The 21,998-nt window shown below is 38.3% G+C and overlaps 1 protein-coding gene across 4 annotated transcripts in view; it reads left to right on the forward strand.

Annotated features, from left to right (window-relative positions):
- Positions 1 to 21,998, forward strand: part of DOP1A (DOP1 leucine zipper like protein A) — a 110,759-nt gene that overhangs the window by 45,221 nt on the left and 43,540 nt on the right. For all 4 annotated transcript variants that reach the window (XR_012902590.2, XM_014569949.4, XM_075923817.2 and 1 more), the window contains 7 exons: positions 1,071 to 1,191; positions 2,317 to 2,436; positions 8,651 to 8,765; positions 10,074 to 10,307; positions 14,404 to 15,022; positions 19,192 to 19,466; positions 20,798 to 20,950. Coding sequence is in view for 3 of the 4 variants with exons in the window: in XM_014569949.4 (XP_014425435.3) it covers positions 1,071 to 1,191; positions 2,317 to 2,436; positions 8,651 to 8,765; positions 10,074 to 10,307; positions 14,404 to 15,022; positions 19,192 to 19,466; positions 20,798 to 20,950 (1,637 nt within the window). In the remaining variant the exon portion in view is untranslated. The remainder of the gene's footprint in view (positions 1 to 1,070; positions 1,192 to 2,316; positions 2,437 to 8,650; positions 8,766 to 10,073; positions 10,308 to 14,403; positions 15,023 to 19,191; positions 19,467 to 20,797; positions 20,951 to 21,998) is intronic.

Genomic DNA, 21,998 nt, shown 5'->3' on the forward strand with positions numbered 1-21,998 from the left:
ACCTGGGGCAGAGCTGGACTATCGTAAGTGGGGGCTATGAGGGGTCTGGGGTGGCATCCCCTCCCACCCCACTCCAGACCCCTCATAGCCCCCCCTTCTGGTAGTCCGGCATATCTGATAATCCGGCACCTCCTGGGTCCTAAAGGTGCCGGATTATCGGTAGTTTACTGTATTTACAATCATAATCCACACAGCTGCTCTTACTGCACTAAATCTTAACATATGCAGTGTCAGTAAAACTTAAAATGTCTATCTCAGAAATCATGAATGACAAAGGAAAAAATAAAAAAGTTACTATTTTTATTATATAATTTGGCTTTTCGGTCATTTGTAAATTTCTGAGCCAGGCAGTTTAAATCTTATTGACACTACATACATTTAGTTTTAGTGAAGTGAGCACAAATGTGAGGCTCGTGTTGGCAAATTAGTTTGGCAGCTTCAACATAGACTCTGTGCTTCCAGAAGTCAGATATGGTGATCCCACTAGTGGGAGCAAAATGAGACAGAGAAAACACAAAAAGCTGTCTTTCTCTGAAGACCCATCATTTTGTGAACTATTACAACTCATTTCAAAGTCAGGTGCTTTTCTTAAACATTAGGAGTTTGTTGGAATCTAGTGCGAGTTTGATGCATATGGTCTTGTACACTTGTATCCAGAAATGGAGGAGAATCCACTCCAACTGAATCAGAATAAAGATGCTCAAAATATTTTACTTCTAATTTATTACTTACACTCTCAGGTAAATTTTCATCATGAGGTATCAAGATTTAGCTTTATGAGAGAAATTTAACTCATTAGGATTCACATGGATAATTTCCGGCACATCCTATTGAACAGCATATTATTGTATAAAATATGTATAGTTTTAAATTCTACTATGCATAAGAATGCACAAAATGTAAGTGGGAGTCTGTTCATCTTTGTAAGTTATCTAAATATAAGTGATTTTGTGGCTTTAGTAAATTAAACTGTAGACACTAATGATTTGATTAGGGTTCAAATACTGATAATTGCAATGTCCTTAATTTTACAAGGTTGTCATTGCAGCTCTTTCTCATGCTCATTTTAGGGCCTGTAATCTTAGAAGATGTATTGATTGAAGTATTCAGAACATTATATACACAGTGCAAAGCTGAGCTGGATCTTCAGGTGGAACCTTCCTTCAGCAAAGACCACACACAGCTAAGCAGGTAAAATACAAGGAAAAGAATATAACGTATGCTTCCTCTTTCAGATAAAATACTGTATGTTTTAATAAATGGTAGAAATTAAATACTATTTACTGCTGAACGCATGCTAAACATGTAGCAATGTCTAGGAACCTGATCCTCTGCAAGAAAAGGCAAAGCTCCCATGGATCTTAATTAAAGCTTTTCTTTAGGACATAATGGTTATATTTTTAAATGGCATTTACAATGCTAAAAACGTATCGGTGTCAGTCACTTTATTTCGCAATAGTATGCTGCAAATATGCATTTACTGCAAAACTCTTTGTGAATTCTGTGTGTTGTGGAGAATCAGGAAGAGAGTTCTGAGAGCTTTCCCTTTCCTGTGTTTGGTATTCATAAGAATAGCCGTTGTGGGGAAAGAAGGAAATTATGTGAGATGCCAGCAGAAAGAGGAATATGGTATGAGTGAGGAAAGTGCCTCAGTCCTGCCTCCATTGCAGAATCACTTCCCAGATATGGCTCAAGCTAGGGAGCAGCCTGTGGGCTCCCCTTATGCCACTTGTAATTGGAAACATGAAGAGAAACTGCATCAAAGAAGTAACAGAAGTTGGAAGACTGCACAAGCAGACGGTTAGAGAGCTTCTAATCTGCTCTGTACACAAAAAGAAGCAACCAGATAGATCCAGTACAGGTTATTCTGTCTTTTGGGGGTGGCAAAGAAAGAGAAGCCATCAGGGAAGAGAAAAGGGGAGAGCAAAACCAAGGGAGGAGAGAGACTGTGAAAGTGGAGTCAGAGAAGGAGGCAGCCAATGACAGTTGAATTGAGACAAAGAGGGAAATGTTGGAGGACAGGGAAGGGGAAGAAAAATAAAATAAAGAATAAGAATGTAGTTTGGAAACCAGATACAGTAAAAATACATAAAAAAGGGGAAAAGATTGGCCACAGAATGGGATGGGCAAGAAGTATGGCAACTGTGCAAGGATATGGTCTATATGTCCAGCTGAAGAGCTGCCCCAAAGAGAATGGGAGGGAACCAGTGTGTTAATATCAGCACTGCAGTTCATAAACTCAGAGTTATATGCCTTTGCATAACACTTTAATATATATTAATTGTACTACTACTTGTTAATTTTTATTTTTTTTAGCAAATTGAGGGAAAATAAGAAAACTGCAGAGCTGATTAAAACTGCCAATCTTCTCTTTAATTCCTTTGAGCCTTACTATATGTGGGATTACATTGCTCGTTGGTTTGAAGAATGTTGTAGGTGAGTTAAATTTAATTGCTGTAAAAGTAAAAATGGAGTTGGCTTTACATTTTTTTATTTGTGTATAGACAGGGTGGTGGACAAGATGTCCTAATTATGGTATTACACCTTTAAAGGTACACTAGAAATTTGTATTGATTTAACTATAGTGTATAGTTAAACCAATGCAGCACTCCTTCTATATATGCTGTTCTATCAGTATAAAGGTGGTTTGTTCTAGAATAGCTACTCCTGCATGGACAGAGTAGTAAATATATCAATATAAATCTCTTTTATCCTTATAAAACAATGTCTGCACTAGGCTTTTACTAGTATAACTATTTCTGTTTAAAAAAAAATCCCACACAGTAACTGAAGTAGTTAAACCAGTAAAACTTTAAAGTATAGACTAGGCCTGATTTCTCAGATTCAGATTGTTTGTAGTTCCCTTTCTTGATCTGGGAATAAATCAAGCTATAGATAATTTGATTTTAGTAAGAGAAATCTTTGGAGATCCTGTCTTCTTTTACTGCTTCTTCTTCATGAATAGGTAAATTCCTTTGGAAGAAGTGTTAGGAAAACGTTTTCGGTAGATTGATTCATACTTATTATCTGTGTAATCAAGGAATCCTATACATTTATTATATGTAGCATATGATATACTTGACTGGATTAGGAAGAAGAATGCTTTTTGTATATGTTGTTGGGTCTTATTGGGTGTCTCAGCTTGTGCCTCAAAAAGATTTTAAAAAGTGTTTCTTCTGATCAATGATCTGCATAGTTAGGAAAAGCTGTACATTTGTGCTTACAGTGCTTGGATTCTTTCCCTTTCTTTTAAATACAGGATGAAATTCTCTGGTCCATCACCCTTGCACCTGATCAGTGCCAAACCAGAGAATTTACTGACTCGTGGGAGGTCAATATAGTCTAGCAGCATTACCAACACTTCCAGGGATTACTGGGCTCTTAAAAGGCATTTAGGAGTAAAATAGAGCAAAATAACAGTTTAGAACACTAAGAGCCAGGACTGGTTGCTGTAAACAAACATTATAGGACCTTGAGAAACTTGGCAACAGCCAGGATAAGTGAACATCTGGCTAACTAAAATCATGCCAAATCAAACATGTTAACGGACCAGAGAGGGCCAGATTAGAGAGGCTCAATTTGTAATGTACAGATCTGGGATTCAGAAAATACTGTCATCATATCTGGAGAGATTATTCCTCATGGGTATTCCTCTCTTTAGGCTCTGAATCATGGTCCTTGTTCAGTTTTCAAAACATTTAGAAAATTAGTAGGTATTTTCACTGGTCCTTCATATCCTTTCAAGGCAATGCTACCTCCACCTACTCAGAATTATGGCTAAAGGAGCTTTGAGAGACCTTCAAGGATAAACATATGCATATAAGTTACTATTGATAAATGGTATTAAATTTTTACCTATGTAACGTTACTCTGCCCGGCAAGCTATTTTTTTCTGCAATAGAAATTTTAATTAGAAGAAATCTATGGATTTCAGAAGAGAGTTCCATAGATAAAGGTGCCAGTCTGAAGCACATAATAATAATAATAATAATAACTACTTCCTCAAAATTATGAGTTTCTTGAAAACAAATTATTGTAGGTACTATTTGGTAATATTTGCTTTGGGGGATTTCTTCCATTTTGTTGTGTATTAAGCAGTTTCTGAATTTCTGAATGAAAGAAAACAGGTTACCACCAAGTGAGGGAAATGTGAATTTGCCTATACATAAGGGGCGGGAAATAATTTTAAATGGGGGCACTTCAGAAATTTTTGAAATGGCCTACGGCTGCCTGGAAGGGTCGAGGCCTTGGGCGGAAGGGGAGGAGTCAAGACACTTCCATGCTTCCCCACCCACAGACCCTGATTGGCCTGGGGGTAAAGGGAGCGTGTGAAATGTTTGCCATTTCCCTCTCCAGAGAGAACTGCCAGTTGTTCTAAATAGCTGGTGGTTCCTTCTAGACACCTGAGCCCATGTTGGTGGGAGGAGACTTTGTGTGATCCTCCCGCCCCTTATTAATTAGAGACCAGAGACAGGGGGAGATTGGGAAATCTCTCACTCCTTCCCCACTGCCCTGCAATGAGGTGCCTTGCTTAGAGTCAACTGCCAGCTGAGCAGCAGCTGGTGGTTGACTCTAAACACTGCATGCCCTTTGCAGAGTGAAAGGAGACATTACATGTTCTCCCTGTTCCCAGGTCAATCAGGCCCTGGGGACCAGGGGAACGCACAAAGTCTCCCCCCCCCCCCCACCACCTCTGTCCTGCAAGGGGTGCGCGGCACGGTGGGGAAAGCATGCAAAGTCTCTCGCTCCCTGCCCCCGTCCTGCAATGTGCATGTGGTGCTTAGAGGCAGCCCTGGCGGTTGACTCTTAAGCACTGCACGCCTTTGCGTGCTCCCCTGTTCCCAGGCTCTGATTGGCCTGGGGGCAGGAGAGCAGTAAGTCATCCGCAGGCCAGATCAACCTGCTTGGTGGGCTGAATCCAGCCCGTGGAGGCCCTTTTTCCCACCCTTGCTATACATAGTTAATTGTTGCAACAATGTCTGGATAACCTATGCAAGAGCTGCTGTGTTTGTTAATGTGTGAATGTATTCAGCACATGATCTGCTGGGATGTGTAGTAGAGCAGTTTACTTACCTATAAATGATATTTCTCCAGTGACAAGACCTGTATTTAATTGTCACCTAAATTAATCATGAAAGGGACCTAGTCTGACTACTTGTATATTACATTCAATTATATTTCACCCAGTTGCTCTTATATTGACCCAAATCACTTGTGTTTGAGGTAGAACATATTTTCAAGAACGGCATTATACTCTTGATTTGAAGATCTCAAGAGATGGAGAATCCACCATGTCTGTTGCTAGTTTGTGCTGATGGTTAATCGCTCTCATTGTGTAAAATTGTGCTTTACTTCTAATTTGACTTTATGTGGCTTCATATTTCAGTAACTGGTTCTTGTTTTGCTTTTTGCACTAGATTATAGAGCCTTTATTAGCACCTATTATTTTCTCCCTGTGAAGTTACTTATACACTGTAATCAAGTCATCAAGTCTTCTTTTTTTGATAAACTAAACAGACTGAGCTCTTAAGTCTCTCATTATGAAGCATTATGCTCGAACAGATATGAGTAATCAATTGAAAATACATTTTAGAGTCATAGAATCATAGAGCTGGAAGAGACCTCAGGAGGTCATCAAGTCCAGCTCCTTGCCCAAGGCAGGACCAATCCCAACTAAATCAACCCAACCAGGGCTTTGTCAAGCCAAGATTTAAAAACTTGTAGGGATGAAGATTCATCCACCGCCCTAGGTACCCATTCCAGTGCTTCACCACCCTCCTAGTGAAAAAGTTTTTCCTAATATCCAACCTAGACCTCTCCCACTGTAACTTGAGACCATTGCTCCTCGTTCTGCCATCCATCAGTACCGTGAACAGCCTTTCTCCTTTCTCTTTGGAACCTCCCTTCAGGAAGTTGAAGGCTGCTATCAAATCCCCCCTCACTCTTCTCTTCTGCAGACTAAACAGACCCAACTCCCTCAGTGTCTCCTTATAGGTCATGTGCTCCAGTACCCTAATCATTTTGGTTGCCCTCCGCTGGACCCTCTCCAGTGTGTCCACATCCTTTCTATTTTGGGAGGGTCCCCAAAATTGGACACAATACTCCAGATGTGGCCTCACCAGAGCCGAATAAAGGAAAGTCCCAGCACAGGTTACTACAACATTCAGTAAACAAACTTAAAATATATATAAACTATAAGACTTACCTTACATTGCCTGGGTCCTTCAGGGCAGGGGGCTGTCAGTGTGTGGGTTTCAGGAGTCAGGGCATGGCCTTGGGAATGTGAGGAGGGAAGGGCAGGAGCCTGGGGGGCTATGCAAGAGGGAGGGTTTCAACAACTGTTAAAGAGGTACTGTTTATCTTAATTATTTTGAAGTACAATAATTTAAATTAAAGCATATTTCTAATAGAACACTTTTTAAACAGCTAGTCCATTTATTGAAAAGAATACTGTTTTTATAAGGATTTTTCTGCTCGCATGATGATGATTATAAGAGGGCAACACCAGAAGCATACCTGTGTCAATGCTTGTCAGCCGACGGTCAGGGCTCCCTATATCTGTCCCTTAAGACCGGCTGAAGTTCTTTTAAATTGTGCTTGGTTCTGTTACAGCAACTGAAGGAGTCAGGTTAAAGCTTAAACAGTTACAGGTTTATTTGAGGAAGCTTATAAATCATATGGTTGCAATGGCTATTGTTCTATTTCTTAACTACTAGCAAAATATAGATCTTAAAAATGGTTACAAAGAAGATAAAGATAGAAAAATAGAAATAATGGTACCAAGTAACAGCTTACTCTTTCTATGTGCACACTTAAGACAGAGGACCACATCCAGGTACAATTTTTACCCCCTTCTGTGCCTCTCGACTCCAGCATGTCAGGCCAGGGCCAGTCCCTCAATTCCTAGGAAAGACGAAAATACGAGGTGGGCGTCCCCATAGAACCTCGGGAGGTCAAACACCTAACCCGACTAGCAGGTAGAGGGTAGAATGGCACTCAAAGTGAGTGTGTGCTGGACCTATCTTTTATACTCATGGGGTCACATATTTCTCTTTCTTATCTGTAATGCCAATTGATGCTGGTCTGTCTGCTGTGAGACCAGTTCTTACAAGGGAGTTGTGAACTTAATTTACACTTGTAAGAGAGAATTGAGATGATTAAATTGGAAGTACGGGACATTGTTTTCTCAGTGGGAAATTCTTCTCCCAGGGACTGTGTGTGTTCGAATCAACATAGGTGCCAGCCTGACACTTCTTGCAGCCTCGAGCTTAGCTTATTTCCTTAATCGTTACTCAGAGTCAGAAACTTGCATATCCTGATCAAAGCAGATCAAAGCTTAATGGCTATGCTGATCTTATTGTTCCTTCTCTGCTCTGTATACAGACATCTCAGAGGGCAAGCAAGATTGTTTGAGATGGGGGGGCTGCCTGGCTACAATGCTGTCTTACCTTTCTCTTTCCACCTTGCTCCTATACCTGCATTCTGCCTTTTTCTGATTTATTTCAGCATTGCTGCTGCTGCCTCTTTCAAGTCCTGGAGAAGCTCGCTCACATAAGGCACATGAGCCATGGATGAGAATGATGTCATCATGCTAGCAAAACTGATTGTTGATAAGATACTGAAACCAATTTAATAAATGCTGCCAAATGCACAAATTTAATGAACTGGAAAAAACATATTTTGCCCCATTAATATCTTAAATATTGCTCTGCTACAATTTTTTTCAGACTGCAATATGATATTTAGGTGTTTTTTGTGTTCTTTTAAACTTCATTCAGCAATGTGACACAACAGATTAAGCAACTGTATAAGACAGTGTTTTTCAACCTGTGGTTTGCAAATCATGGGAGACTATATCTAAGATTTCCAAAGGGGCCTACTCCAGTGTTCCCTCTAAAGTGTGTAGCAGCACAGCTTCACAGGTGATTAATCAGCCCCACCCAATCAGAGGTTCAGGGGCTCCCTGCAGGAAGCTGACTGACTAAGCAGAGCTGATTAATCTGCCATTCAGCATAGAGGGAACACTAGTCCACAATACCATTCAGAATATTTTAGGGCTCTGCAAATGAAAAAAAGGTTGACAATCGATGGTATAAGACATTTAGGAGTTGTAATAAACCAGATTTAAACATAATCAGAACATTGAGATTAACTTCCTACTCTTGTGAAAAATCCATTGGTGAGCTTTAATAATCTCAGCTGGTTGGTACCTTCCTTTTAGATCATATTCAAAGGCTGTACCCATAGCAGCATATTACACTTTAATTCCATCCTTGATTCAGTACTGATGCACAGAAGAGTTCACTAGTTATGGATTTAGCAAAACAATTTCTGTAGTCCAGTTTTGCTTAATTTATCAGATGTGAGATGTTGATCATGTCAAACAGTAGTGTGGCTGTCCTTCACAAAGTATGTAACTTCCTTTGTATTTCTGATAGATAGTGATTGTATGATCATCTGTAAACTGATTTGAATGTTTTTATTTTTTAAGAAGGATCAACTGAGCCAACTAATTTTTTTCTCTGCTAACTACTTCCACAAAAGGCATTTGTTCTTATGGTGCATACTTGACATGCACCTATGAATTAATTTGTTACGTCCTCATGTCCTATGTAAACAAAAACAACAATAACATGTTTTAATTTCATAGGAGGACACTTCATGCTAGACTTCAGACTGGGCCTGTAGCTAGTAACGAGTCATCTGAGCTGTCCCTGACCAATTTCTGCTTACTTGTGGATTTTTTGTTGGATATAGTTTCTTTGGTAAGAATTCCTTTCTTCGTTAGTTGTAGGGATATGAAAAAACTACTTTTGTATTCTGATTTATAGAGCATTATTGAAAGCAAACTTAGTTTACAAGTTTAGCATATATTGGTAGATTCCTTTAAAACAAGTGAAAATACCTTTGAGTGTATTGGATGGATTTTATCATATAAACAAATCAGTCTTTATGTTCTTCTGATTCATGAGCCTGCAAATTCTGTTAGCTTGTTTGTCATCTGATTCTGTTTTGAATTTTGTCCTATCTTTTTCTTTTCTAATATTTATATTCTATTAGTTACAAATGTAACCTGTTGCTTTGTGGTTTTCTGTAGTAAATAGTTTAGATAAAAAATTCATTGAGTAGTAGTCGTTCTGAATGTCACAGTAAGATATTGATATTCTTTTATCTATTGACATTTCTTTATTTGATGAAGACTAGTAGAACTGTTTTTCCTATATCTGTCTTCCCTCCTCAATTCTTTTGCTTTCTCATTTCAAAGCCTACTAGAAGTATGAGAGTGCTGTGTCAGGTATGGCATTCAGCCTGTTTTTTCTTTAGTTATTAATGATTGATACTTTTCACTTTTAAATTTGTATTTTGAGAAAATTAAAATACAAAAGAAACTGGGGGTATTTTTTAATCCATGTTATGAAATTTGTTGTAATCTGTAGAATAAATGAAGGAGATTTAGAATCATGAAAATGCTGAGCATATTCCATCATTAAAAATATACTGAAACACAATTCCCTTTATCCCTTATAAATTTAATAAATAGAATATCCAATTTGGAGAACTTCTATATTTTATTTGTCACTTGCATTGTTAAGAAGCTTAGAATAAAATTAATTGTATGTGGTAGTTGTATAATAGAACCTCAGAGTTACGAACATCAGAGCGACCAGTTAACTACATAGCTCATTTGGAACCAGAAGTACGCACTCAGGCAGCAGCAAACAACAACAAAAACAAATACAGCACAGTATTGTTTTAAATGTAAACTACTAAAAAAAAGAAAAGTTTTAAAAAAGATTTGATAAGGTAAGGAAACTGTTTCTGTGCTTGTTTTTTTAAAGATGATTTTAAAGCAGCTTCTTTCATATACATAGTGAAGTTTCAGAGCTGTCTTATGTCAATGATCAGTTGTACCCTTTGGAAAGCACAACCACAACATTATATTCAGAGTTGCGAACAACCTCCATTCCTACAAGGTGTTTGTAACTGTTAGGTTCTACTGTATAGCTATAGTAAATATATCTTTGGGAGAAGTTTGTAAGACACTTTCTCAATTTTATAATTTTTTTATTTAGGAGACCTACATTGAGATTCAGACAGAACATCTGCCTCAGTTGTTGCTCAGAATGATTTCTGCTTTGACAAGTCATCTCCATACTTTGCATTTGTCCGAACTAACTGATTCCTTAAGGCTCTGCTCAAAGATTCTCAGTAAAGTTCAGCCTCCACTGTTGTCTGCAGGTACAGATGGTACTGTGCAGCTTCCAAGTGGATACAACAGCTCCATCAAAGAATGGGAAGATAAAAAGGTAATCTGTTAATATCCTTTGCATTCTTCTGTATTAATTTTGTGTAAAACGTGGAATTTCCAAAATATTCAGCATTGGCCCAATACTGCTAGTATTGCATTCAATGAGAAATTTCTTTAATGATTTCAAATTATACCATTGCTAAGCTCTCTCAAAAATTTGACCCACTTTCTTCTGATGAATTCATTAGTATAATCTTGTATGTCTCCTAAGAATCCTCACAGTTTTTCTCTGTCCCGTTTTCACCTTTCTTTAAATTCAACTTGTGCTTTTTTTAGTTTTACAGTAATTTTAAAGTTTCTTAAAATATGCAAAACCAGCATACTATATGTGGGGAAAATTGGCACCAGGGCAAGCTCTGAAACTGACAATACCACCTTTGTCTTCAGCACTGCAATTGGCCCTCTGGCCACAGGTACAATGGCTGACGCTTTGGTACCCTCAAATCCCAGAGGGTTTGCCCAGCCTTCTCAGGTTGCCCAGTGGATATCGGGAGCCTTGGAGAGACGATTAGCCACTGCATCCTGTCATCCTATATAGGAGCAGACCATTCAGGAGAGGATATTCCAGGCTTATGACGTCCTGGAGGAATAGCTACTGCCTTTCTGGGGGATAGGGCAGATCCCATGGCACTGGCTTCCTCCTTGCCACCATCAGACAAGGTTGTTTATGGGTTCCCCTCACCCAGTTCTCCAAGATGATGCTAAGGCACATCAGGAACTCCTGAAGGAGGATTGTCTCCAACAAGGGGCTCCATGCAGCTAGATGATCCATAAGGTGCCTTGTTTGATGTAGTGTGGTTCTCAGCACCCACTAGGGTGGCTTTGGTCCTGCATGAAAGAGTGTTAAAGATCACTAACACCATTTGGCAAACCTCCTCCTCTATACTCGTTTCAAAAAGGGTTGAGGTCAAATATTTGTACTAGCAAGGAGTTATGAATATTTGTATACCCACTTGGCCCCTAAATCTCCTTAATAGTTGAGATCTTCAGTCAGAGGGAGAGACAAGGCCAATCTGGGGCTATACCAAAGAAGGATTCAAAGAGACTTGATCTGGGCACCACATTTCAAGAAAGATGTGGAGAAATTGGAGAAGGTCCAGAAAAGAGCAACAAAAATGATTAAAGGTCTAGAAAACATGGCCTATGAGGGAAGACTGAAAGAATTGGGCTTGTTTAGTTTAGAAAAGAGAAGACTGAGAGGGGACATCATGCAGTTTTCATGTATCTAAAAGGCTGTTACAAGTAGGAGGCAGAAAAATTGTGCTCCTTGGCTTCTGATGATAGGACAAGAAGCTATGGTCTTAAATTGCAGCAAGGGATATTTAGGCTGGACATTAGGAAAAATGTCATGGTCGTTAAACACTTGAATAAATTTCCTACGGAGGTTGTGGAATCTCCCTCACTAGAGATATTCAAGAGCATTTTAGATAGACATCTGTCAGGGATGACTTAGACGGTGCTTGGTCCTGCTGTGAGGGCAGAGGACTGGACTTGATGATCTCTCAAGGTCCCTTCCAGTTCTAGTAATCTATGATTCTATGTCTGGGTATTATCCATTATGATTTCACTGTGTGGCGGGAAACTTAAAATGAGTCATTAATAAGTAATGTAATAGAAATGTAGCCGTGTTAGTCTGGTGTAGCTGAAGCAAAATGCAGGACTATGTAGCACTTTAAAGACTAACAAGATGGTTTATTAGATGATGAGCTTTCGTGGGCCAGACCCACTTCCTCAGATCAAATAGTGGAAGAAAATAGTCACAACCATATATACCAAAGGATACAATTAAAAAAATGAACACATATGAAAAGGACAAATCACATTTCAGAACAGAAAGGGGATGCGGGGGGGGGGGCGAGGAGGAAGGAAGGTAAGTGTCTGTGAGTTAATGATATTAGAGGTGGGGAGAGTGGGACGTCTGTGAGCTCTAATGGTATTAGAGGTGATAATTGGGGAAGCTATCTTGGTAATGGGTAAGGTAGTTGGGGTCTTTGTTCAATCCCCCCCGGAGAGTGTCGAATTTTAACATGAATGACAGTTCAGAGGATTCCCTTTCAAGTGCAGATGTAAAAGGTCTTTGTAGCAGAATGCAGGTGGTTAAGTCGTTGAGACAGTGTCCTTTCTGGTTGAACTGGCAAGAAATAGTTTTTTCTTTGTGATCTTGTCTGATATCTGTTTTGTGGGCATTAATCCTTTGGCAAAGTGTCTGAGACGTTTGTCCAATGTACATAGGATAAACTATTTGAACAAAGGACTGAACTACCTTACCCATTACCAAGATAGCTTCCCCAATTATCACCTCTAATACCATTAGCTCACAGACATCTAACTTTCCCCACCTCTAATATCATTAACTCACAGACACTTAACTTCCTTCCACCCCCCCCACCCTGCATCCCCCTTCTGTTCTGAAATGTGATTTGTCCTTTTCATATGTGTTCATTTTTTTAATTGTATCCTTTGGTATATATGGTTGTGACTATTTTCTTCCACTATTTGATCTGAGGAAGTGGGTCTGGCCCATGAAAGCTCATCATCTAATAAACCATCTTGTTAGTCTTTAAAGTGCTACATAGTCCTGCATTTTAATAAGTAATGGTATTTTAAAAAAATATGAAGTTGGGAAAATGTGTGTGTGTGTAGGGGGGGTATTAATTATTTTAATTCCTCATTTTTGGCTCCAAAATTCAGCTATTTTCTCTTGTCTTTTCTGAACGATACCTTGACAATTTGTGGTATTTTGTTTTGTATGAAACCATTTCATCCTGTTAAATAGTAGAAATTAACAATCACAATAATAATAATCATGAAGCTTTGTACCAGCAATTCACCCTCACAATTTGAGGTTAAATTTATTTAATATAATTATTTGTGTGGTGGCATCTATAAAATTATCTCTTGGTTGTAGAGAAATTTTACCTCTTCCCACTCTTTCAAGTTCTCTCAAGCCTTTCTCTTGATAACGCCCTACAACTGGTTCATCTACTCCATCGTTCTACTACCCTTTCATATTACTTCCTATGATGGAAGAGTTTTCCAGTCAACAGAAGACAAGCTGCCAACTCCTTTGTGTAAGAAAATCCTAAAACTTAAATATATTTCAGGAAAAACTTAAAAAACAATGAATAGTCTAGCAGCACCTTAAAGACTAACAAAACATTGTAGATGGTATCATGAGCTTTTGTGGATAGAACCCATTTCTTCAGATGAAGCTTGTGATACCATCTATATGTTTTGTTAGTCTTTAAGGAGTTGCTAGACTATTCATTGTTTTTTAAGTTTTTTCCAGTTAGAGACTAACTCATCTATCCCTTTTAAGCTTTTGAATATTTCATACAGTCTGACAGCTAAAATGATTTTGTGCAGTGTTATGGCCATGTCAGTCCTGAGAGAGAAAGTAGGTGAGAAATTATCTTTCAACCCTTGAGTGATTCCTTACAATCTGAGCTAACTACTTATGCTAAACCATCTGTTTGATCTTATATAAAGTTGTGACAATCTTAGTACCTTTCTCAGACCTAAAGGAGAACTCTGTATAGCTTAAAAGCTTCTGTTCTTCACCAGAATTGGTCTAATAAAAGATATTACCTCTTCCATCTTCTATAGCTAAAATAATTGTAAATTTTAGTGCCTGGTCTTCTTCTCTCTTTGTAAAATGTCATGATTTTTTTCAAAATAATTAAATGACTTAAAATGCATATATTTCAATTGATAAGACAATGATGGATCCTCTTATAGTTGACATAGTCTGTCATGTACACTTCTTTGGGACTTTTAAAAACTTGATTTTGACAGGTGGCCAACAATCTGCAAGTGGCCAGGAATAAAAGTATATAACCCATAATTTAAAACTTTGTAATAGAACAGAACTAGGGTTGCCACTCCTCCAGGAATTAAAGATTGATCTTTAATTAAATATTATGTCATGTGATAAAACCTTCAGGAATGTTGCCAATTTTGGTTGGACACTCTAAACAGAACTCAAAACTGCCATTCTTTTCAATACAGGAAAGAAGTTACTGATTTATTACTAATTAGTGACATTCATTTTTACTGTTTTAAAATGTAGGTATCTGTACTTTTATCTCAACTAGGTGCCATCAGTTTCTCTTGAAAATCCTCATGATGTATTTGAAGATGGTGAAAATCCTCCAAGTAGTCGATCATCAGAAAGTGGATTTACTGAGTTTGTACAGTATCAGGCAGATACAGCTGATGACATTGACAAAGCATTGAGCGAAGGTCACGGAGCACCTGGTATCCCTATTATAGGTAGCACATCCTCAGAGACTGAGACAGCATCAACTGTGGGATCTGAGGAAACCATTGTACAGCCTCCTTCAATAATTACACAGGGGTCAGCAACTCGAAGTGGGAAGATGATTCAAAAGACTGCAATGCAGTGCTGCTTGGAGTATGTCCAACAATTTTTAACTAGATTTATCAACCTATATATAATTCAGTGTGATTCCTTGTCTCAGTCCTTGGCAACAGAGCTGCAAGTAGACCTCAGTAGAGAGCAAGGGCAAACTACAAAATGGGATAGAGAATCACAAGGAGATACTAAGGGGAAAAAAACAAATAAAATGCCAAAAGAATACCTTTCTGCCTTTATTGCTGGATGTCAGCTATATCTTGAATGTTCAAGTTTTCCAGTTTACATTGCAGAAGGGAATCATACATCAGAATTACATCCTGACAAATCTGATTTCGGTACGTAACATTTCCTTACTTCTCCTTTTTTTTCTAGTATATTCACTTCTTGGTCTAAACTGTTCTTTAGAAAAATAGTAGGAATTTTGCTATAATTGCCATTTTTATTTGTTCCTTGTTGAGATTTGTATTTCTTTTATTACTTGGATTATGTTTTAGAAACTAAAATATTTTTATTGTAGTTATAAGAAAATTAATGTTTTGATATGACATTTAATACAGATCTGTTCTGATTAATGAACATATATTACTAGCGAGGGACCTTAGAGTGAAATCCAGTTTCTAGATTCTGCTGTACAAGTATGAAATACATGGTTCTATCAGAGTTCTTTATTACTACAAGTTGAACCTTTCTGGTCCACGGGAGATCAATATTGTCTAATAGCATTACTAGCACTTCCACTATATACAGGGCTCTTAGAAGACATTTAGGGGTAAATTAGAGCTAAATAACAGCAAAGAACACTGAGAGCCAGGACTGGTGGCTAAAAACAAACTTTATGGGACCGTGGGAAACTTGGTCAAACCCATGATAAATGGACATCTGGCTAACTAAAATCATGCCAGACCATGGATGTTGCCAGGCCAGAGAGTACCACACTAGAGAGGTTCAACCTGAAGTGATTTTCTTATGTCCAGGAATGTTTTTGAACCTTGATTAGATTTATGGACTAGTGACCAGGTTACATCAAACATGCCTTTAACTCTTTATTTTTTTACAGTTTACACTGTTATCACATTTCTGCCTTTGTAAATCAAATGTATAACTGTAAGTTATAAATTTAAGTTCAGTAAAATTCATGTTACCAAGGAGTTTTCTAATATTATTTTGCTGTTGTAAAGCAGTATTTAACATTAAGGTTATACGTGCCAAACGACAATATTAATGAATTGAAAAATTAGGTGTACATTTACATTATAGTTAAAGTGAGGCTTTTGCTCTGATATCTGAGATTTTATTTATTTGTCTTTGAAACCTAAGATTGTTTAAATTTAGCTTCTTGTTTTTGACTTGTGATAGCTTTGCATGGTGTTAACTGAGAGCGCATTTTATGAGAGAGAGGCGGTAATTTGTAATTAGATATTAGGAAAAGCTTTCTAACTACAAGGGTAGTTAAGCTCTGGCATCTAATGGAGCTTGTAGAATCCCCATCACTAGAGGTTTTTAAGAACAAATCATACAAACATCTGTTGGAGTAGTCTAGGGGGCAGGTGACAAAAAGCTTCTGCCCCCATGAGAGACTTTTCTCTTTTCCCCTCCCTTTATTGTCTACAGAGAGCAGTGTGGATTCTGTTTGTTTTGGTGAGAGAATTGGCTTCTGCCAGTGTCCCACAACGTTGGCCCTGAAGGTTGTGCTCAGTGTTTTGTGATCTGTGCTGCCCTGCAGGCAATGTACCCCTCCCTTTCAGAGTTCTGGGCAGTGTCTAACGGTTAAGTGAGCTGTTCTGTTTGGAGAACAAACAAAGAACAAATCATTGGAATGCTCCTGTTCTCCCCTGCTAAGAACACAGCTGCAGGTAGACTGCTGCTGCGGGGGGGCGGGGAGGAAGGGGAGTTAGTGAGGGGTGGGGGGCAGCTGGAGAGACTGCTGTGCTGCTTTGACATTCCTCAGCTTGGAGAGCTCACAGAGCTACAAGGAAATCGCAGTAAGCACATAGATAAATTCTGCCTTCCCACAATACTGCACTGTGGGTTGCTTACCCACATTGCTTTGCTCTATCTGTCGACGGAGTGCTAGCAATGTAGCCATGAAATGTCAACAATGGGAGGCAGAAAAAACAGTTTCACCATTTTTCCCTTTTTGCAATGTTTTTCATGTTGACAGCACTTTCATTGCCAAACCTTCTCACTGTAAACATAGCCTAACACATAGTAGTCCAGTGAGGTCTCTCCAGTGTCTTGTATAAGGGCACTAACACTTTTCTATCACTACTGGAAATACTTTCCTGATATAACGTAGGATTGCTTAGCCCTTTTCATGGCTGCATCACATAGGTGTCTTACAGTCATCCAAAGTGAGCTACAGCCCATGAAAGTTTATGCCGTAATCAATTTTTTAGTCTTTAAGGTGCCACGGCACTAATTGTTTTTGCTGAAACAGACTAACATGGTGTCAAGTATCAGAGGGGTAGCCGTGTTAGTCTGAATCTGCAAAAGCGACGAGGAGTCCTGTGGCACCTTATAGACTAACTGAAGTGTAGGAGCATAAGTTTTCAGATGCATAAGGATGCATCTGACGAAGTGGGTCTTTGCCTACGAAAGCTTATGCTCCTACACTTCAGTTAGTCTATAAGGTGCCACAGGACTCCTCGTCGCTCAGACTAACATGGCTGTCTCTCGGAAACTAGTCATCCTGTGATTTCCCAGTACACCCACCCAAAAGTGGGTACTATATTAGCAACCCCCAAGTATATCCTTCTTATTGAGCTTGCAATTCCCTGTGCCAATTCTTTTAATAATCTTGGATGGAGATTATCCAAGATTATCTGTCTGTCTCCTTCTTCCTCTCCTCTCTCTCTCTCTCCCCAATTTGGTCCCATTAAGCAGTTCAGATTTGACACTTCTTCAGATATGGTAATTTCTGTTTCCGTATTCTCATTTCTGATCCATCCTGTCTTTCATTCCTTGTAGGCTTTTTGCTTTCTCTTAACCTACTTGAGATGCTTAGTTTGGTCACAATCCTTCTCTATGAGTTTGTTTCCTTGCTAGATACAGGCTTCTGGTAGCTTCTGCAATGTTGACTTAAAGTAACTCTAATTCTCCTCCACATTCAAATCCTAGAGATCTTCAGGCCAGTCTACTTCTTCACTAATTCTCCGAATTTTTTTTAAGTTTTCACTTTTGAGGTCAAGGATCCTAATTATAAACTTATTTGCAGACGTGTTTTTGTTTATCCATTCTTTTTAAACTGCATTAGTTCATGATCACTTCATGAGAATGAAGGGAGAATGTGAGTAGGTAAATTAAGATTTGTGTAAAATCTAACTAATGCTCAGTTTCTGATTAGTTTTTTTTACTTGAGTCCAATTCACATTATGAACGTTGCATTGTATCTCAGTAATTTTTGTGGAAATTTATTGGAAATTGACAAAATAAACCATGGAGTTATCTCTGTAACAAAATTTAAAATTATATTCATTGTTTCTTTTATGATAATTTCCTGAAGAAATTATGTCAGGAGAACAAATAAAAGCAATGTGTACTGTAGCATAATATAGCCCTCTCTAAAGGTGGAAGATACATTCAACTAAAATTGTGAAATACATTGAACTCAGATTGCAAATAATAGGTTTTCTCTTCTTCCCTTCTTATTAGGTTTTGATATCAAAGGTCATAATTAGGGATGTAATATCCTGGTTAATCAGTTAATCAGTTAAACATTATATTTAGCTGGTTAACTGATTGGATAAGAGTGGACGGGGGCCAGACTGGAATGCTTCTGCCCACAGTTCGCTGGGCCAGGTTCCACAGGGCTGGAGCAGCCCTCTACCCATGGCAGGCTAGGAACTGCTCCAGCCACTGCTTAACCATAATCTGTAAGTATCAGCCGATAAGATGTAAGTGGTTAACCATTCACATCCCTCGTAAGAAAGATACTGAAACTGACTTAGCAGTACTAGGACTTTTACACTTTTGTAAAATATAGTGATCTAATGCAGTGTCATGTTGAAAGCAGGACAATTTGTGTTCATCTCACATGGAATAGAGGAAAAATTATAGTCCATAAGAATTTATTGCATTTATTTATTGTTAACATAAGAAAATAATCGTGTTCAGTGAGTTGTCTTCTGCTGTTTGTTTTTGGGATTATATTTGTTTGATACTTTGGTTAGATCTAAAATGCTATATACATCTTTTGGTACTATATACATTAATATAGTAATATCACATTTTAGTATGTATTTTATAAAGTTTACATAATTTAAGAAGAAAGTATGGAATTGTGGCATTTGAATTATTTTTATCTACCAACTTTATTTAAAAGAGAGAATTACTGACAGTACAAATCATTTTCTCATATAAATATTGCAAGATAGGGTTACAAATATAGAAATTAAAAGAATGCAGGAGAGTTATGAGGTATGGTAGGTATACAGAATGGAAGAAAAACTAATTGTAAGACAATTTCACTTATAATGGAAAATATTTCCTTTGATTTTCGTTTCAGACTGTGAACAAGTACAGCCTCCATTGTGGCTTCAGACACTTATGAATGCTTGTAGACAAGCAAGTGATTTTAGTGTTCAAGGTGTTGCTATTTCTCTGGTAATGGACTTGGTTGGATTGACTCAGTCTGTTGCTGTTGTCACTGGAGAAAACGTTAACAGTATGGAAACTGCACAGCCCCTGAGTCCAAACCAAGGAAGAGTTGCTGTAGTTATCAGGCCTCCTCTTACTCAAGGGAACCTGAGATATATGGTTGAAAAGACAGATTTTTTCAAGGTACAGTAAACATCTTACAGCCCATGCATTATTTCATCTGAGTTAGTTTCTCTAGACTCTGTTTACAGCATCCAGAAAACTCACTTTTTTTCCAAGTCCATATTTAACAGCCTTATGTTTCTTATACTTTCTTATGTTATGGAATAAAGTTTTCTTACTGGGTCATATGACATTTGCAATTTTCTGTTGCATAGTTTAAGTTAAAATATTCAGCTACTGCTACTGCTACTACAAGTGTTCCACAAGGTGTAGGTATCAACAGCTGATTTGAATTGGTCTTTTGGAAAGTAAAAGAAGTGAGTTACCAGACTTGAGAAGATGATGTAACAGGTAGTCAAGACATGAACCTGAGGGAAAATGTTCCAGGTAGATAGTGGTTTAACTAAGATAATAATAATACTAATAAGTTATAGAATGTGATCTGTTTTTAAATTATTTATCACAAATAATTTTACATAAGTGCTATATTAGATAATTTATGCTAGCTCCACCCTTGTGATATAGGATGTCATAAAAAATCCTCAGAAAAAGAATATTCTGTAGTAGGTATCAAGTATCTGAGGGGTAGCCGTGTTAGTCTGAATCTGCAAAAGTGACGAGGAGTCCTGTGGCACCTTATAGACTAACTGAAGTGTAGGAGCATAAGCTTTCGTGGGCAAAGACCCACTTCGTCAGATGCATGTAGTGGAAATATCCAGAGGCAGGTAAAAATATGCAGGCCAGGATCAGGCTGGAGATGACGAGGTGGATCCAATCAAGGAGGATGAGGCCCACTTCTAGCAGCTGATCTGGAGGTGTGAATTCCCTCTTCTCTTGGAATTCACACCTCCAGATCAGCTGCTAGAAGTGGGCCTCATCCTCCTTGATTGGATCCACCTCGTCATCTCCAGCCTGATCCTGGCCTGCATATTTTTACCTGCCTCTGGATATTTCCACTACATGCATCTGACGAAGTGGGTCTTTGCCCACGAAAGCTTATGCTCCTACACTTCAGTTAGTCTATAAGGTGCCACAGGACTCCTCGTCACTTCTGTAGTAGGTAGTTACTTAGCATAGTATTGAAATATTGTAGTTTATGAAAGTTAACTATTAAGTACTGCATCCTCAGAGTTAAATGTTATGGAACATTATACATTAGGGTATTGCAGAGTTTGTTTGGTTTTGTTTGGTTTTTTGTATAGATATAAGCTATATATATAATCACGTAATTTGTCCAGGTTGTTCATGTTTTTCTCTGACACTGCATATGTCCCTTTCATTTTATAAAACTAGTAATTCTTCAGAAAAATGTAAGATATTCATTGACTTAAAGCATATTTTCATTTACAAAGCATGTGGCTTTAACTCTGTGGGACCAGTTGGGTGATGGAACTCCTCAACATCATCAGAAGAGTGTGGAGCTCTTTTACCAGTTACACAACCTGGTTCCATCTTCTAGCATTTGTGAGGATGTTATAAGTCAGCAACTGACCCACAGAGACAAGGTAAATCTTCCCACCTGTTTGTATAATTATTAAAAGGTGAGTTAAAGAAATTATCAGGAAACGTAGCAATAAAGTGGCATGTGTGAATAAAGGACTTAATGGCTCATAGGTCAGTTTGAGGTATTTCATGTATGTGTGCACACACATATACACACTGATCTATAAAGTATTCTAATATGTTCATAAAATTGTAAATGCTTACAAATCTTCATGTCCCCTTTCCTATCTGTCCCTTTATCTAATTAATTTATAATCTCAATATGGTAGTGGCTGAGTGCTTCATAACCACTTATTAATTTATCCTCACAATCTGTCTGTAAGGCAGAGGAAGTGTTATTGTCCCTATATTTCAGATGGAGAGCTAAGGTACAGGGAGATTTCATGACTAAACCAAAATCATACAGAAATCTATGGTAAAGCGTAGAATTGAACCTAGGGCTAAGTCTACACTGGCACTTTACAGCAAACACAGCAAGTTACAGTGCTGTAAAGCGCTAGAGTGAACAAGCCTACAGCTCTGGTAGCTGCTTCAGCTTCAACTCCAGGTGATAGGGCTCAGGCTTTGGCTTCAGCCTCAGTCCTAAGCCCCAGCAAATCTAACACTAGCCTTGATGACCCCATTCAAATTAAAATGTAGTTGTCCTGACCTATAGTTTGAGAGCCCCTGGTGTAACATCTCTCTTCCTAGAATAGAAAGTGAGCAATCACAGTTATCTATTATAGTTGTTTACGTGACTAAGCAACTTTTCATCCCTTTCACTTTGTTCTACCCAGAGTCCCTCCCTTCTCCTGCTATTTGCCCTTAAGAGATTTCTGTGCCATTATATTTTGTGGCATTATGTTTTCCAATTCTTGGCCATTTCTAATAGGTGAACTACCCTCAAAATCATTGCCAGTTTGCTCTGAAACTGCACTGTTGTTTAGAACTCACCTGGGTCAACTCTTGAGAGCAAGAGTTGCTTGTAGGAAATAACAGTTGGGGTAGCAAAGATGTCTGCATTCTACTGGTTACAACTAGGCTTTTACAATTAGATTTTGTAAAATTTCT

The sequence above is a fragment of the Pelodiscus sinensis genome, chromosome 3, assembly GCF_052426305.1.
Source record: "Pelodiscus sinensis isolate ZL-2025 chromosome 3, ASM5242630v1, whole genome shotgun sequence".
NCBI classification, from domain to species: Eukaryota; Metazoa; Chordata; order Testudines; family Trionychidae; genus Pelodiscus; species Pelodiscus sinensis.